Here is an 18,998-nt window from a genome sequence, read left to right on the forward strand (position 1 = left end):
TTTACATTATGTCTTAATGGAGGAATGACCGGCACTCTCCCCGAACAGCTCGATCTACAGGCAAAACTGTTTGGTGTTGAGTTTTAAGACCGACACCAACAGAACCCAGACCATTTTTCCTTCGAACTGGTGGCCAAATTATCCCTGTCAGATAAAAGGTGCAGACGTGACAGCAGGATAGAAACGCAGAAACTGGTTTAATTTTTTTCCCTCCCGCACTCTGAGCGATGACTCACCCACTCTAGCTCCCAACATTCCACGCAATACACACTAATGTTAAACTCAGAAGAGACCTCAAAAACCACTTCATCTTTAATCCCCTGGCATTTGAAGACGGAGCTGAACTTCCAAATTCTGAATACAACTTTTGAAGACCAAGACGTTGGAAGTATTTTAAGCCTCGAATGGTTTCTCTAACTTAATATTTGTAGGAGCAGTAGCATTTTGCAAAATGCATGGTTTGAAGGGCTCTCCCATTGACTCCAATGTTAATTTGAGGGTGGAAAATGTTTAATATTTTTAATATTATAATATTTGTAATTATTATTGAAGGTTTCCGGGAATGTCCTGCATGAGCTGAATCTTTTGATGTTTGAATGGTTTGAATCGGCCCATGCATTCTGAAGATATGCTGAGCCAAAAAACGTACGGAAGAATAATAATAATAATAATAATAAAGACGTAGAAGAACAAGAGTTTGATTGCCTAGCAACGGCAATCAAACTAATAATAAAGACGTAGAAGAACAAGAGTTTGATTGCCATGGCAATCAAACTAATAAAGACGTAGAAGAACAAGAGTTTGATTGCCTAGCAACGGCAATCAAACTAATAATAAAGACGTAGAAGAACAAGAGTTTGATTGCCATGGCAATCAAACTAATAAAGACGTAGAAGAACAAGAGTTTGATTGCCATGGCAATCAAACTAATAATAATAATAATAATAATAAAGACGTAGAAGAACAAGAGTTTGATTGCCTAGCAACGGCAATCAAACTAATTAAACCTTTTACAAGACAACCATGACTCACTGAATATAAATAAATAAAGGTGGTATTCTATATCTGTATTTATGTACAGTTTACATGTAGACTACTCTAATACTTTCTCTTGATTCAGTGTGTGTGTGTGTTCAAGTGTTCACATTTCAATACCAAAGCTAAAAACAACACAAAACTGCAGCCAGAGTGGTGACGCTCAGGCTACTGATTATTAACAGCACTGTTCAATCAAATCATCACCTAAATAGACCTGGTGACACATTATTTCTAAAAAGTAGTTGAAAAGTAGTTCCAATGAAATCAGAAACCATGCTGGATATCTGGGACAGCTTATCATGTTCGTCACTAAAGATTCAAAGAAAAAATCGAATCATGTGGATGGTTCTTTTTAAGCAGGCAGCTAAATACAAGCGCTGTTGACTGTTCCCTGCATGCAACGGTACTTTGGGCTGTTGCTCCTTCAGCTCTCTTGCTGAGAGGGTGCACAGAGTGGTCAAGCATGAAGCAATTTCAGAGGCAAAAGTCTCTGTGTTGTACAATATCTGAGTCTGAAGCGACACATCACTGCTAAAACAAGTATGCAGGGTTAATACAGTGTGTACAAACCACGATTTACTTGGCTGGTCCTATTTCTACTACAGAGATCCGATCGGGTTAATTGAATTTGTTTTGAGCCAATGTTGCATGTTAATGATATGAAAGTCTTATCTAATCTTTGTGCAGACCAGCACAGATCTGAGCCAAACAATCCCACAATCAAGCCGGCAGTTGGTGGACATGATCTCTCATTAGAGAGCGGCTTTGTCGTGCACATTTGTTTGTTCTTCTCTTTTCCTCTTTTCTCCAGCAGCTCAGGGAGTGATAAGAGTATGTCCCCAAATGAAAGTGGTGCGGTTATAGAGCTCAAATTTTTTTGTAGTCGCTCTAGCTGAAATTAATTATGTAAACTATCTGCAGGGTCCATTAGCATTTCTTGATGGAATTCGTTCAGTTTTGTGTGTTCTGAATGAGGCAAAATGAAGGTGAGAGATGGGCACTGTCATTCATGTTGTCATTGAAATTGAAGGAGGCGTTTGCCCCCAGGAAGTTCTGCAGATAATTGGAAACATCTGTCTCAGAGTGCATATGTTTCAATGCCGGTTAAGTTTGTGTATATATACTTATGGTTTGGTTTGAGTATGTCTGACTGTGTGTGTCAATCAATGAGCTTGTGTTGTTCTATAGCTGATTATTGTGGTTTGTGTAGAATGTAAGCGTCTGTTAGGGAGGTATGTGCATTTTCCCAGACTCCTATTTTCCTTTTTGTCTCTCAGTATCTGTACCCCCCCCCCCCACCCCATGCTAGATCACCTCTTAAATATCTGTACGCCTGTGTGTCTGCAGCTCTCATCCAAACCAAAATGAACGACCCAGTTAAATAATAAGCTGAAGGCTAACAGAGGGACCCCATCAACCTCTGAGCTGTATCCTCTCTGAAGCCATCAATCGTGCAATCGTGGGACTAAAGCTAGGCAGCATAATGACATTGTGGCAGTGTACTCGCGCTGTGCTGCAAAACATATTAATGTTGGCCATAATGAGTTTGACAGCCCAATATGGTTGTCAGGGATCGGGAAAAAGTTAACAGGCAAACACTGCCCTCAAATGGAGGAATGGAGTAACAGCGACTGCAGTGAGGCTGCGGCTTTTTCAGGTTTTGTGCAATTGACTTATGCAAATACTTCATTTCCCATGATTGTTTTTGAATGGATAAGAATCATTTTGACTCTGCAATCATGAGAATGACACTCAGGCACAATTAATTACTTAATTACCGTCTGATAGTCGCTGCTGGCTTGCTGCTAATCTATTTGTGTACATGCATGTCTGTCTTTTCATATCTACTTTTGTGCTGACATTTCAGTTATCTGATCTAAATAAATAAAATATATTGTAATGGGTTATATGTAGGCTATATTTAAAGTACTGAATGCATGTCTCCTTCCTTCACCCTAGAATCCTGGAACTGCAGCAGAATGGTGACATGGATATATTGAAGCTGAAGTGGTGGCCCAAGGACAGCCCCTGTGACCTCTACAGCTCAGTCCAGACACGACAGCGTGGCAATGCCCTTGATATCCACAGCTTCGCTGGTGTTTTCTGCGTCCTGGCAGCCGGAGTGGTGCTTTCCTGTCTCATTGCCATGGTGGAAAGCTGGTGGTCAAGAAGGAAGGGATCCAGGGTCCCCTCCAAGGAGGTAGGGGGATGGATGGGTGACTGAGAGGATTAAAAGTGGTGCAGAGAGGGCCTACTGTACAATAGATCATTGAGAAGGGAGGAAAATGTGTAATAGGTACAAAGGGAATAAGGTAAGACAAATGGCAGCATAGTAAGAGACAATGGATATTGATGGAGTAAAAGATGGGTTCATTGCAAGCCCAGCTGAGACAAGGGGAGGAAGAATTTAACATAAAATCTCCTCTAGCAAAATGACAAAGCCTCAAAGTCATGATGAAAGAGTGCTGATGGACAAATGAGTGGAGCCTTGAGGAGCACTGACAACATCTGGGACCTCTCACTTTCACACTACCACTTCTCTTAAAGTACATTTGCACATTCTCTCGTGATGCAGGTATGTGTTGCCAGGCTTTTTCATCTGTCAAAAATAATTCTAGAAGTCCCTCATTAGCTCTTTTCTTTTGCGTAAATCTCTGGGTACTCAGGTAGAGAAAGAAAGGTCAAATCATGTAGGATGTTTTCAGAAGCCCTGAGAACATTATATTCATTTCACCTTCACCCACAGTCACAGCCACGATAGGACTGTGGGCTTGTAGAGCAGCCTGTCTGTTATTAATTCTAAGTGTTTGTGTAATTAAAGTTACCATCAAATTATCAAAATGATTAACCAAAGAGACTTTCACTGCCAAAAGCAAATTGAATGTGAGTGTAAACTGAATTAAGCAACAAATTCAACTTAATTAAAGAGAGAGTTAATTTTTAAGTCACTCCTAATTCTAATTACAGCAAATCCACTTTATAAGGATGCCAAGTAAGATATCCGACATTAAGTATGAACTAATAATTTATGGCCTGGGCAACACATCCATTATCAAATACACAAAGAGGCATTAGGTAAGGTAGCTGCTGCATGCCTCGTACGTTTCCTACATCTTCTAGATCAATTATTCTACTATTCTATATATTAGCGCTGTCATTTAACGATGCTGGTGTCCTGCAAAATCATGCCTGTATTTTTTAATACTTTATTAATGTTGTTTTTATGGTGTTGATGGTGCACATGAATCAGTGTCAACAGGGTAATCAACCACTTATTTTTAGTGCAAAGTTAATGTTTCCCAGAAAAGAGGACTCCAGCGTTGTTAAAAGCAGAACAGAAAAAACAGCCAGAGGGCCTGTTGGAATGCCGCAGACCGAGGCAGAGGCAGAAACACTGACTCACATTATTAAACACGGATATTTATACCAGCATTCTCTCCAAAAAAGCAGTGGCAACACTCCACCTTGTAAATTAGCAGCAGCACCCTGTGAAATATCCAATCAGGCTATGTGCGGTTGATCACCTCAGCGGGGATATCATTTGAGGCAATCAAAAATGACTCTGGCAACATCTTCCACTGGTTGGAACCCTGCAGTCTGTTGTTGATGTGGTGGCTTTATTTGCTCCACTATAGATAAGACGGGTAGCGTCTTCAAAGAGAGAACCCAAATGTTAGCAATATGTTTAGAGGATTTCCCTTTAATGCATATTAAAGCTCAGGTTTTGTTCACTAGTGACAGCCAACCTCCGCTGTTTTAGTAGGTGTTTTATCCACAAAGAGGTTTTCAAGGACTTGAACCATCGTCTAATTCAACTTCGCACACCTCGTAACCTCCCAGGCCTACTGCTATGTTTACCAAAACACAGAGGGAGAAAAGTGCTCGTGTAAATAACTTTAATCAAAACTGTGAAATTGCAGCAAAGTGTAGCAAATTTGATATGCAAAACATGCCACTGATGAACTGAAAGAAATGTAATTATGTGGGAAATAATATTTTCACTTTTGGTTTAGAGTTAATTATTTATGTGTCGGTAACAAATTAGACTGAGGCATGAAGCAGCGCAGATTAATTTTTAGCAGAAAATGTTTTTTGCCATCAGGTAAATTACTTCAGCTTCAAACAATTGCATGTTACCCCTTTTAAGAAGCTATTTGGGAAAGGGCAGGTTAAGCTTGCCTTGTGGATAATGGCTAAAGAGAATTAATGGTCTAACACAATGTATTATGGATAGTGTTGCCTGGTTACCAAAGGAGGAAAAATGTTGACCATAACACTAATTTGGGCTGTCTGTGTCTGTTTGAACATCTCTGTGTGATTCAGACTACCAGAAACAAGAAGAAGTCTGTCATATTGCCTTAACTCGGTGTCATACTAATTTAAAGTTTCACCAAGAAATAAATTAGAAAAGATGACAAAAAGATGGGGAATATAAATCATCACTACTTCCAGGAGTCACAGAACAGGTTTCCTTTAATAGCAATATATAAATACTAGTGATTTGGAAGGTTGTTCAGAGGAACGTCTTGTTCTTTAAGTGATTGGTTTCAAATAATAAAAATGAGTAAATGCGCTGTTATCATCAGAATCTTAGTTCATAACAACACTTTAGTTTCACTTAAGTCTCAGTTTTTTGTTAGTAGAATTTAAGTTGCACCCCAATGAAATGTGACATTTGTATGCTAAATGCAGGCGAACAGGTGGTTTGTGAATAAAAGACACTTCTCATTAGCTGTGATCACTATAGTGGTCACAGGCCTGTTTGACAAACTCTTTGGAAGTTTCACATTGCTCCGCTCACTGCAGTAAGTCCAATACACCACCTGCAATTACTCGAAACAGATCAAACTGCAGCAAATTGCACCTAATACATGTCCTTTGGGCTGTTTGTTCATTGATCAGTTAAGTGTTTAATTTTATTTGCACTCTATGTTGATCCTTTCCTCTTTACAAGTTTTTAGATTTGTGAGGAGCTCTGTGCTCTTCCTTGGAGCTGTAAGGTCACACACCTTCCCTCGATCATGGGCAACTTGCCATGTACGAATTCCCCCATTCAGCTGGCACAATGTGCCATTAAACTGTAGTGACAGTAGAGCAACATGTTTAACAGCAATCTGATCTGCTTAAACTTGATTTAGTCTCTTTTTTTCTAAGCTTCTGCCCTAATTTCATTTTGTAGCATCTAATTGCATTGGTAAATCAAGTTAAATGTATTAGACTTTTACCCAGCATGCCACCACTCATTAGATAAACATCCTATTAGATGAAAGTGAGACATAGATTGTATATCTTAGTTGATTTAGTGCCTCAGCATGTTGCTCAGATTAATTTTTAGGCCTTTCGTCCACATCACACATAGTAATGTAATTTATTGTTTGTTATTATTGTTATCATAATATCAGATTCTCACCCATTGTGCCTAGAATAATTGTTAATTTTAGCTTATTAGTTGCAACACTAGCCTCCAACTTACTAGTGTTTATTAGAAAACTTTGTTTTTCTTCCGGTTACACACGGACACACACGCACACCTTAATATACCCCCTACCTCCGACTCCCTGCTCAGTTAACAGCTTTAATCTGTCATTCAGACCAGTAGTCATGTGTACCACTGAGCAGCTACAAAGACACCAAACCTTGCGTTGAACCCAAAGTCATGTTAAGCACAGTGTGCTTTAGCCGCAGCACAAACAAACACGCCCGCACCCCGCTATCTTCATTAGCCAGGAAGAGCAGCCAGCGGAATCAGCCCCAGACTGAGCGCAGGAGTGGAGTCAGTGAATAGGAGGGACAGCAGGGATTTAAATGGTGGTAGTCTGTGATTCTTCTTGTTCAGGTTTTCCATATTTAGTCTGTCAAAAGGAAATCACTACTATAGATTCGGATCTCACGTATGGGTGCACTTCATATAATAGAGTTCTGTTTAGGGATCATACATTTGTTAAGACGCATATCCCATTTTATGCATACCATTAGGCCAGTGCACCAGTGAGTGTCAATAGTAAATTTGATTTCATTTATATGCTAGCAGAATGGAGCAAATGGGATCTCTACGTTAGGTCTAAGCGACAGAGCATCATTAAAATTTCCCCTTCAGTGCTTCCAGGGTAAAAATGAAGTTGGCTCAGTCAGCCGTGATTGGTTTTGATGGCTGACCCCTGACATCTATCCTTCGCCCTGTCACAGCATTGACCTATTGATTGCTGTTGGTTCAGCTCAAGGTTCACTCAGAGCAACCATTGAACCTGAAGGAGTCAGTGTGCTTCAAACAAAGTGCTTATCGGTCCATCGAACAGAAACTGAAAGCCTTCCACACCTCTACCTTTCCCACAACCAAATCTGACTCTGAAACCGGCCATCTAAAAAGCAGCTTAACTCAGGTGTGAGGATAGGGAAGCTCATTGTTTATATCCTATACAGTCCCCACTTTTTACAAAAAAGTAAAACAGCGTGCTGTGTGCATCTTAATATGACAGCAGTATTACGCTATTTCCTTATATAATGTTCATTGTCTGTGTCCGATTCCTCTACTCTTAGATATTATTTCTTATACCTCCTTAAATTAGCCCTGTCATATGTAAAACAGTGGGAATGCTGTACTCTGATCTCAAATCACCATCTGTGCAGACTGTTTTCAAATGGGCAACCAGCTGCAAAGATGGTTGCTGAGAACAGAATGGAACAGGAGAGAGAGAGTCAAGCTGGGACCACTGCAGCATGTCCTGACTCAGTGGAGGGAGGAAGACAAATTTAAGTCAACTTCAAAGCAGCTAATTAGATAAATTGCATATGTTGCAATTTATCGACTGGGGAAATCTCTGCCTCTGCATGCAATTTGGCCTTAGTCATGGCCAATGGAGTAAGTCTAGTGTGTTTAAAGTCGTCCAACTTTTTTAAAGTTAAATTAATAAAGTGAAGCAAACCATAAAGCTTGTAATTAACTCCACCAGACACTTTGCTCTCTGTCACTTTAAATGAGGAACCTGTTAGCCCCCATCGTACTGTCACACTGAATGCTTGAACCACTTGAGACCATCATACTGCGCCAAGAGCATGTGGCTCTGTGCATTTTGCAAGCTTCACATAAAACAGGAAAAGCCTTGACCCACTCTTTATGCGTGCGTCTAGGAAACTTGGCTTAGCGAGATGCACTGGCACTAGGAAGATGCACTGGGAGTGCAGACTTGGCATGAGAAGTAGTTCCAAAGTCCCTGCGCACTCTTTTCTGTCAGACATATATAGACATTTTCTGTAATAGTGATTTACATGGTGTTCAAATATAAAAACAGGATTGATGTACATGAGTGCAGATATGTCATTGGGATTATCACTTGGCTTCCCCCTCTCATGGACCTGTGGATTAAGTGCAAAAATAATTTGATTACATTAACACACATTCTCATTTGTCCTCCCAGAAGATGACAAACAGCCTCCCCCAATATGGCCGCTCTCACAATAACACACAGCAGCCCTCACACCTGCATGCACACACATCATTACTACCTTACATGCAGCGCCTCCATCATGTCAGGCTTGCATCAAAATGACGACCGCTCTGACTCTGTGTCATATATATATATATATCACACCATAAAACCATTAATGCAAGCTATACATTTAAATATGCTTCACAAGCCTGTAATTGTTTCTCCCCTCACCAGCAGCAATCAGGAACCTCACACTCAGTTATACAACTTAAGATGGATTCAGATTGCTGGCACAAATCACGCCTATATTCATCCATCGAACTGTGTGGCCTCCCTTGCTACATACATACACGCTTTGTGCATACATGACAACCCACAAACTCTTATAGAACTAAGCTGTGTCTGTGTCTCTGTGTTTTTTATCTATATTAAAACATACATAATCACATACTATACATGTCTGTATGCTTTTGCATTCATACTGTGTGTTGTACTGCTGTGTTAACTGCTTCTGACTGTGTCAGTGTTTGTGTTGTGGTTTTGTGTTGTGGAATGGCTGACATGTTTAATCTACAAGGCTGCTTCTTGGTGTAAACAGTTTGCTTATGAGCATTTCTGCCGTGCTTATAAAATCACAAGTATACACATGGACACACAGACCTGGTAACTACCATACAATGATAATGATGTATCATGATTGAGCACATTTAACTAGAAACTTTATACCAAAATAAAGGGAAGTTGTAGGTTTTAATTGAGTCTCCCTGCTAGTTTGGGGTCTTTGAATTACACACACATATATATATTTTAATATTTTCTCATGTGCTGTTTAAAATCAGTCTTCCCTTTTGACTTTTATTGTGCTCAGAAGGATTTGAACTTATTTTGGGTTGATGTTTGTAATGATAGTGCTGTGTAGTGGATATAAAACTGACCATTGTGCTCTTTAAAGGGACAGTTTATTCCAAAATCAGAGATCCATATTTTCCCTGCAGCCTGCAGGGGTTTGGCAGAAAATAAATAGGGCCAATAACTTCAGAATCCAGATGGATAAAAAGCACTGCAGGCCCTGGAAAAAATATTAGATTTTGGTGGTGAAGTGACCCTTTAAGAACACTTGATTGAACACATTTTTTTTCACAGGGTTGGGGGGTTGGGGGGGAGTCGGATGAATGTCTGAAGTCCATTTTCACACATAACAGGGTGGCTGTATTGCTTTATCCCTTTTGGCCTACAAATATATATGTATGTTCAACCAGAGGTTTATATGAAAGAGTTCTGTCACTGTATCTCTAAAAAAATCCAAAGTGAGAGCTAACTATAGAAATAATTTTCATTGTCAGAACTCTTCCATAGTGGTGACATCTGTGGTTTTGACCCTGTCTGATATTTCATATAATCCATGTAGATTTAGCATGAGAAGACCCGGCACTTCCTTCCCATGTATCTCTGCTACACACAAAGCAGGTTACCTTTCTATTATTTTGTGGGTTGAATAGGGAATAGCCGGTCTACTCATTCTAACTCTACACAATGATCTGTGTCACTGTGGCTCAAAGCTCTCATATTGCCTTTTTGTTTTGTTTTTGTAGATAAGTACTCTGTGTTGAGGGGTGTAGCGGGCGAGGGGGAAAGAGAGAGAGAGAGAGGGAGAAAGAAATACAAAATGGCATTTAAACATCTCCCCTTTCCAGGTATATAACGACTGTGTGAATGTCTCTCTGAGGAGACAACACAGAGCGACCTGCTTAACTGTGTGTGCTGACTGACTGCCGTGTCTTTCTTCTCGCTCACCCCCCACCCATCTGTCTCTCCGATTTACTTCTCTCTCTCCTCCACCTTACATCCTTCCATCTGCCTGATTTTGTCTGTCACTCATCCCTTCTCTTATCTCCACCTGTCTGCCGTTTGTCTGCCTGTGCCTCTGTTTGGCTTATTTTTTCGTTGTGTTTTTTTAATGCTTTCTTTAATGTTCTCACTGAACTTGCATGCACACAAACACACAAATATATCTGAATTACTCTACATCTCTTTTTCATACCTCTCTCTCTCTCTGTCTCTGTCTCTCAACCCTTTCACTTACACACACACTCACACATCACAAACTCACACCAGACACAGGCAGATGGTCCATCTGCCAGGCAAGCTGCCGATACGTGTCCTCACGGCCCCAACGAGCACCCTCTTGCCCTGGGCAGTCAGACCCAGAACCAGATTCCCAACACCGCCAACACCACTGCCCCCACCGCCACCCATTACCAGCCCCCAGCATGCTGCGACATTCCCTGCGCCCTGATTGTGCAGCATTCCTACGAACCCACCAACCCCTCCGAGCTCACCCCCAAAATGAGAATGACAACCTTCACCACCTCACCTCCTACCCCAAGGTTATACATACAATAGAAGATAAAAATACAATAATTGGTTAGTGATGATGAAAGCACTATTTGAAATGTCATGATTTATGAATGATAATTTATGAAGAAAAATGATGGACGTCCCACTCTTTTGACGTACCTCTTTTTTGAAAATGTTTGTTTACCTGGCTTGTGGCCAGTTCATTATGTGTGCAATAATGCCTTTTTGCCATTAGAGGGTGCTGTCTACCCATATACAGGCATAAGCTTTTATCAGACAGTGCAAGTTGCATGGCTTGTAATGCTATAAGCAGGTAAAGCCTGCAGTGAGGTGTTTATTCTATGTAACATAGAGATTTATGCAGAACCTCATATTCCAAATGAAGCCAAAAAACCCACTCAGTGGTCTAAACTTGGCTTCTCTAATCCATATAAGGCCTTTGTAAATTAGAGATGTACAGTACATTTCATACATGTATTGTTTATTTAGGTTATGGATATTTGTGAGGTTTAATGTTCTGTAATGATATAGTGGACATTGTATGCAGTCAGGTCCTGCCACCATAAAAAGAAAAGAAAAAATAACCTTCCTCCGTTCCTTGCTTCGGTCCCTCCGCTCACTCCTTGTAGTTACCCTCCACAGACAGCCGACTGACCATTTGTGATTCACTTTTCTATTCCACATCCCCTCATTTCTTTTGACTCTACCTCGTTGATACTCCCCCTCCTTCAAACCTTTAGTGTGTGTATTATCGTGTCACGACAAACACCAGCGCCCCCTCGTCCTCTCCTTCCTCTCACTGACACTCCTTTAGATGGTAACCAGAGGGCACCGCCGCTGGTCCCCTCCGCCCGTGAGCTACACACAGTAGGGCCAGAGCCCCCTCCAGAACCCCCCAGACCCAAAGGACACGGTCAGTAAATCTGTCTTTACCCACTAATTCTTAAAAATGTGACTCCTGACTCACTGTTCTCTGAACAATGTTACGGTGAAGCCTGACACATCAAAACGTGATACCTAACATGTGACACCTCACAACGTCCACCAACCGGTACCTCTGAAAACCTTACCTTCCTGTAGAGAAGCACATTGCCACGTGTATGTGGTGCAAACAAATACTCAACTTCTTCTGTCCCCACTGTTCACCTGAGCCCTTTCCTCTCTATATACTCACCTCATTCATTGCAAAAGAGCTGTCCCTGCACTACTGTCCATCCTACCCTGTGCAGTAAAAGCATGAAACACCTCACTCAGTGTTACCATCCTTTAGACAATGTGGATAAGATATCTATATGTGAATATAGTCATAATGTATGCTTTTTATAAGTTTCAGTTACATTAAATTGTAAGTTAAAGTTTTAAGTTAATGAATGTGCTGTGATTTAAGGTGAAATATTGTTTTACAGCTGTTTACATTAAATTATATGAATTGTATGATGCAAAGGAGACAACTGTAGTTGGTAGAAGTTCACTTGAAAAAGAGATGTCAGTCTCAATGTGAATTTCTGTGGCTTAGTGGCCAGAAACTATGCAAAATATAGTAATATAATTAATGTATTGTTGAATATTTGAACTCTCTCCCATAAGTTTCATTTAAAGTTTAGATAATATATGGTAATGCTTGCATCTGGAATCGCAGAACACACAGCATGATGGCAGTGTGGCTTTGTTCTGTGTGTATTCCAGATTATCTGCACTCCCTTAAAGACCTTGTAGAAGTGTGTATATGTTTCTTTCTTTCAATATCCTGACCACAGCTCAGAGTGTGCTTCTCTATCCCTCCCTCCATCTTACCCTCCCCTCTCTTTTCCCTCTTTTTCCCGTCACATCCATGTCTCTCGGGTGTCCATCAAAAATTGTTTGATTGCTTTAATTTTGTGTCACTGGCATTGCCTCACCTAACCATAATTACCACAATTTGAATCTCATTTATAATTGTGCCAACATCTGTGTTTGGCCATGTTTGCACGTTGTCTTCTTTTGCTTTTACTATTCTTTTTACTATCCATTGATTCTGGTTGGATCCTGGTCCACTTTCTCTTTTTTCTAACTATCTCCTCTCTGGGCATACTCTGCTGTTTCCTTCTTTCCATTGCCTTACTATTCCTTTCTTTATTTGCACTACCTTTATGTCCCTTATCTTCCTTCCTTTATCAAACTTTCCTCTTGTTCCAACATTCCCATAAATTTGCAACCCTAAAACATTGTCACTTGATTTTTCTCCTCTCCAAAATATCTTTTCCTCCCCTTCCTTTGACATCTCTTCCATTTTCCATCACCGTTTCCTCTTCCTCTCTTCTTCCCTGCCCCTCCCCACCTGCAGGACGATAAGGAGATCGACTTGGAGCACCTACACCGCCGGGTTAACAGCTTGTGCACCGAGGATGAAAGCCCCCACAAGCAGTTCTCCACCTCTTCCGTCGATTTAACACCCCTTGACATGGATGCGCTGCCTGCTGCTCGCCAGGCGCTCGAGCAGATCAGCGATTTCCGCAACACCCACATCACTACTACCACCTTTATCCCTGAGCAGATCCAGACCCTAAGTCGTAGTCTATCTGCCAAAGCCGCTGCTGGATTTTCTGCTGGTTTCGGTGGCGGTGGTGGTGGCGGCCTCCAGGACCACCGGACTGGCGGGGTTGGCCCTTTCAGGCAGAGGGCCCCCAATGGTGGCTTCTTCCGCAGCCCCATTAAAACAATGTCCTCCATCCCCTACCAGCCTACAGGTCCAGGACCCAACTTTGGATATGGCAATGATCCAGACCGGGGCACCTCCATATGAGAAGATGGGATTCAGTCGGTTCAGGAGTAAGAGTAGGAGGAGGCGAGGTGGTTAGAGTCGGTCATGGGTGGGGTGGTAGAACCAATATGTTGTGGCTGAGATAAAAATTCAGAAGATAGAGATCTGTGTACATAGAAACCTTTTTCATTTTAGTTTCTGCTTGAGTGTTTCCAGGGGTGTCTATTTTGTACGTGGAAGAGACGAAAGAGGTGGAGGTCTGTCAGGTCGCTCCTTATCCTCCTGGAAAACCTGCCGGTGAAAGGCAAGAAGGGGAAGGGGGGCTTGAATCTTTGCTTTGTTGTTGTTGTTCTTGTGATTGTTTGGGGGATTATTTTGGGGGATATGTGTGAAAGGGGACCTTTTTTATTGTTTGTTTTGTGACATGAGGACTGCCTCATGTAATGAAAATTTGCTGAAATGACCTGACTCTTATTACCATCTGAACCCCCATCGGAGGGTTCAGTTTGTACTAGTCCAACACCAGGAAACACTTCTATATTCTTCTTAGCTCCAGGGCTGTCAGTGGGGAAAGACTGGTGGTCTCTTTAGCCATGAAACAAATTCTAAGGGCCTCTAACTAATAAGCAATTATGGGGCAGTTGTTTTCTGAAGACATACTTACTTTTGTCTGTAGCCCTGGGAATCCATCCAGCAGCCCCGTGTAGTGTTTTGAAAAGGCCTCATCTCAGTGAATACTGGAAGATTCCTCTTCTCTGGTTTTACTCTGCCTTTTCACTAGGTGGGAGTCTGTGCTCAGTTTGCTCTTCTCTGATGTTGTTCCACAAATACCTGGGGTTCTAAATGTCTAAATAAGCATCTCTCCAAGATGGTGTCCACATGGTGGCCTGACTAGACCTAAGACATCACAGCTGAACACACACCTTCATGGTGCATCGGTCTGAAAACTGCTGAAATTGCCATGACAGTGCAACAGTACGACACTGTAGAATCACCAGTTTGGTGCATCGATCGTAAACTACTTCTGCCATTTTGGTGCATCGGCCTGAAACTGTTTTCACCATTTTTGATGCACACTAAACTCTTTGTCAATCCCACTGCACTGTACCAGTGCCCACAGACCTGTAAGTGATTGTATGTAGAGCTGACCTTTTCTTTTCTCACCTGTATTGTGCTATCTGCTTTTCAAGTCAAGGTGAGATCCTCTAATCAGACTCTGAGAGGTATAATAAAAAGGGGTGATATAAAAAAAGCAGCTTAAAGACTTAAAAAAAAAAAAAAAAAAAAAAGACGAGCTGAAAAACTTCAAAAAGCTTATGCTTATTATATGTCTTTTATTGAATTTTGTTTTTGAAAAAAATAGATTTTAATGCGTGGAATGTGTTTTTGGTCAGGAAGTACAAAAAAATGACATTGTTCTAAGCTGTCTACTTGTTTTCTTTCTCAGCAAACTTTGAAAAACTGCTAAATGAGTGCTGTAGTCTCTGGTTTTGCATCATTAAGTCATTGAAATTTCTATTTTTTGATTTGTTTCCTTTTATTTTGCTTAGTGCTACCATGGTCAGGGTGTTCAAAAGATTAAAAATCTCATCGTGTCATATTCATTGATCACTTCTTATCAGGTTCAAACAGTGAAGTAGAGGTGATTATGTGTTGAGGAGAAGCCATTAAAACAACATCTTCAGTACAGGCCTTATATGTCAACTAGCTAGCTGTACCCTCCCAACTTCCAGTCAAACCCAAAATATCACAGTCTACTGGAAACCTTTTAGAGCAGCAGATAAGCAGCTGTGGGTCGTGGGAATGTCTTAAAGAGTCAACGGCCATCTGAACCCAATGGCTGCCTTTTATGAGATGAGTCCAAAATACACATCATATCTCTCATGTTTAGGGTACTGTTTATATAACTTGTTTTTTTAAAGTGCCAATTAATTCAAATGAGACCATTTAGGTGCATTTCGGGGGCTGGGAACGGGAGTGGTACATCAAGCATTAAAGGAATATTTTATGGATTAAGGGGGCGGGTTGGTAATATGGAACCAAACCTTTTTCACTAACACTGTATTAATAATTGATAATGTTAGTTGTTTAGAACAAGTTTTCAGTTTATCTTTAAGAACTAAAACTGCAAAATGTTGTGTGTAGAGAACTCAGTCAAGCCACAGTGTTTTGAAGCAAGCATTCTTAGGCATTCTTTTCATATATTAGGCTACAGTATGGCTATTGAATGACAAATAGGACACAGACATTTAAAAAGTTTATTTAGTATAAATGAAAGAGACATTATAAAAAAATGTATATTTTACATGTTGATGCTATTTTTGTTTAACAAGAAGAAAAGAGTATATCATGTTGAGCTTTAGTGTTGAGTTGAGCAGTCACATAACTGCATTTGGTTTCCCTTGTCCCATCCATGGTAAACATAAACACACACATATATACACAAACATTTTTTTATTATTATTTTCTATGCTTTTTCTCATGCTGAGTTCATTTTATTATTTGCTGGCTAAATAACAAAAAGTGGCAAGTTCACTAAAAACAAAGCATGCACAAACTTGCTGTTTTGCTATCTGTTAACATTTTTAATTTCATACATAGAACTACAGGATTTACTTGATAATTTTCAAAAATTTATGATGTACAGTATTTAATATAGGCCTATTTTGTTGTATGTGTTGCATATTATTCAAAAACCGAACAAACTGGGGCCTCTGTTACAAGTGGCAAAGCTTTCTGTGTATAATTTGTCTAATAAACAGGTTTTCTACAGTGGGATGGTATGTGTTGTCTTTGCTAATGTAGACTGGTGCCTCATAATAAAGATGATATGGTTCACTCTGAGAATCATTTCTAAATATTAACTAAATATTTGATGGAAACTTGTTTACAAATCTGTTATATTTTTATTTCAGCAATTGAAAATTTGTCACAATTGCCCTTCATCTGCTGCAGTGGTCTGAAAGGCTTATCACACAAAGATGACCACAGGGACATCGTGGCAACACCAGAGGAGCTTCTTAATGGCCAAGCTGGGATCCAAAACTTTTTCAGCCTTATAACTTGTAACCATGAGATGAGACTTGGTGTTTAAAGCTGTAAAGAGGAGCACTACAGGACCAATGCTCCAGCACATTGGTCTCTGAGGGTGATGGCTGCCTGACAGGAATGTGGATTTGTGCAACATTTTCTTCCAGATGAAGAAAGAACCCAATGATCACTCTTCTGACAGTGATGGTGTTTGTATTGGAACACTTTTCTGGAAGCCCAAGATGACTACTGGAATAAATGGAAAATAGTAAGTACCCTTGGGCCACAAACTTATCAATCATGTTAGTTGTGTGCGATTCAGCACTGAAAGAAATCACTTTACATATACTCTGATACTGGATATGTCTCATGTCTGTTCTTTCCTACAGGCTGTGGCTGTGTGGTAGGTTGATCCACATATTGGTAAGTAGCCATACTCCTATATAGCTCACCAGATTAAATTTAAGGGGTTAATATATAATCACACATAAAATTCATGTGAGATTGATTTATGTATGGGCTACATTTTAAGTTCAAGCCTGAGCTGTGCTTTTGTGTCTTCAAATATTCACTTCAAAGGCTCATATGCTGCTGTTAACAGCTGGATAGAGGCACTGCTGAGGAGTGCTGTCAAGTTCACTAGAGCATTACCTTGTAGTAACTCTATTTAACCAGTGTGTGGCACTATTTAGCTCCCCCCATGATCTCCCTATTTCACTCAGTTTGGCAGACATTGCCAAACTAATAATAGAAGAAATTAATTAATGATGCTTTGAATGCTACACATCAACTAGACCTGAAGCTATGAGACTTTCTGTGAATATGTCATATTCCTCTGGCCTCAGCCAGAAGGCATGGTAAATAATCTGAAACAAATTGCCACAGAATAAGTTTAAAATGTTTATGAAGTAGTCAACCAAAGATCAAGAACTAAAGGTGATATTAAGCTCTAATGTTTCCCAGTTAAGTGCAGTCTTCGCTTCCAAAGCAACAGGAAGGAGCACTTCACCTAAACAGTTTCCAGATTATGGATTTGGTGAATTTAGAAAAAAAGTCCAGCTCCCCTCACTCCAGTCTCGTGCCCGTCGCGCCCCTGTCTCCAGGGAGATGGGAATGAGAAGGGGCAGCATGCAGACTCCTCTCGCGCACTGGAATGGGAGCCCGCCCCTGTCCCTCGAGGAGCCCCCCAGGCGTGACCAATGGAACATAGAGTCTCCATTGTGGCTGCGACACTTTAATAATCGCCAGCTACAATATCCAACCTGTCGGTAGCTTCAGGAGCCCAGCCCGGCACCGTTGGATGGGGGGCTTGTAGGTGGGAAGAAGGGGCGAACGCTCGGCGCCAGACCTCTAGCCCGCAAGACGTCCCCATGATGAATACATGAATAAAAAATAGAAAAGGCTGATGTGGGGTTATCTCTGAAATCCCGGGATTTCCTCCCACAAATATTTTCTCACGATTTCGAGTTGACAATTTTTAATGAGAACGAAAATTCTTTTAGGCTACATGGTTGATATCAGTTTATATCATCTATGTGCTTTTGAATTGATAAATGTTCTAATAAATAAACCTAATAAATCTAATAAACCCTAATAAATGATAAATTTGGTTTGAATTTGTGTTAAATTTAAGTGGCAGCTGATTTAAGTCTGTAAGCTACAGGTTGGCTGCCTTTGTCCTCAGCTGTGCCTCATGAGGCACAAGGGGGGGGGCAACATACAGTAGCCCAATGTATTCATACATTGGGCTACTGTATTTATCCTAGTTCAGCATGTCCTTTTAATGCTAGATCGACTGTGGCAATTTGGCCTAATCGCTAATTTCCACCCAGCAATTAGTCCATTGTTCATTTGCAGGTTAGGCCTTAAAAGTTTGCATCTCAGTGCGCAGGCCTGCTTTGATCAGCAGACTGCAGGTGGCTCCCCACACAGCTCATCGTGTGTCTGCAGCTTTCAAACTTCTTTTCAGAAAGTAAATTATAATGTAATAATCGGACATATGATTAATTTAAAGTCATGTGTGTTGTGCGTGTGCGCGCGTGTACTTTCTCCTCACATCAAGCTGCGTCACTTACAGCTCGTGTCAGTGCGGAAACAGTGTTGAGCGCGAGCCCCCTGCTCATGTTTCCGTTCCCTGTGAAGCCCTTTTTACCGATAGGGCGTTCCGAGAGCCGGATCAAAAGGTTTTAGAGCCGCCACAAAAGAAAATGGAAACTGGAGATGATCTTAGAATGAATGAACTGACAATGAGCGCGCGAGCCCCAGGAACCGCAACTTTTCTTTTTTTTTTTACGCGCTCCTGGTCAAGCTGTCTTCCAGAGACTTCCCCTCCTGTAAACATTCCACTCCCTGACGCTTTGTGCACAGTGCAGTTGTTTTAATCATAAACCATGTGCACAGTGTCT

The 18,998-nt window shown here is 40.9% G+C and overlaps 1 protein-coding gene across 1 annotated transcript in view; it reads left to right on the forward strand.

Moving 5' to 3' along the window:
- grid2 (glutamate receptor, ionotropic, delta 2) overlaps positions 1-13,605 on the forward strand; it is a 410,745-nt gene extending 397,140 nt beyond the window's left edge. Inside the window, exons 15-16 of the mRNA XM_028414582.1 lie at positions 2,998-3,238; positions 13,147-13,605. Of these exons, the coding sequence (XP_028270383.1) occupies positions 2,998-3,238; positions 13,147-13,605 (700 nt within the window). The remainder of the gene's footprint in view (positions 1-2,997; positions 3,239-13,146) is intronic.
- Positions 13,606-18,998: the final 5,393 nt, after the last annotated feature.

The sequence above is a fragment of the Parambassis ranga genome, chromosome 9, assembly GCF_900634625.1.
Source record: "Parambassis ranga chromosome 9, fParRan2.1, whole genome shotgun sequence".
In the NCBI taxonomy this organism is placed as follows: Eukaryota; Metazoa; Chordata; class Actinopteri; family Ambassidae; genus Parambassis; species Parambassis ranga.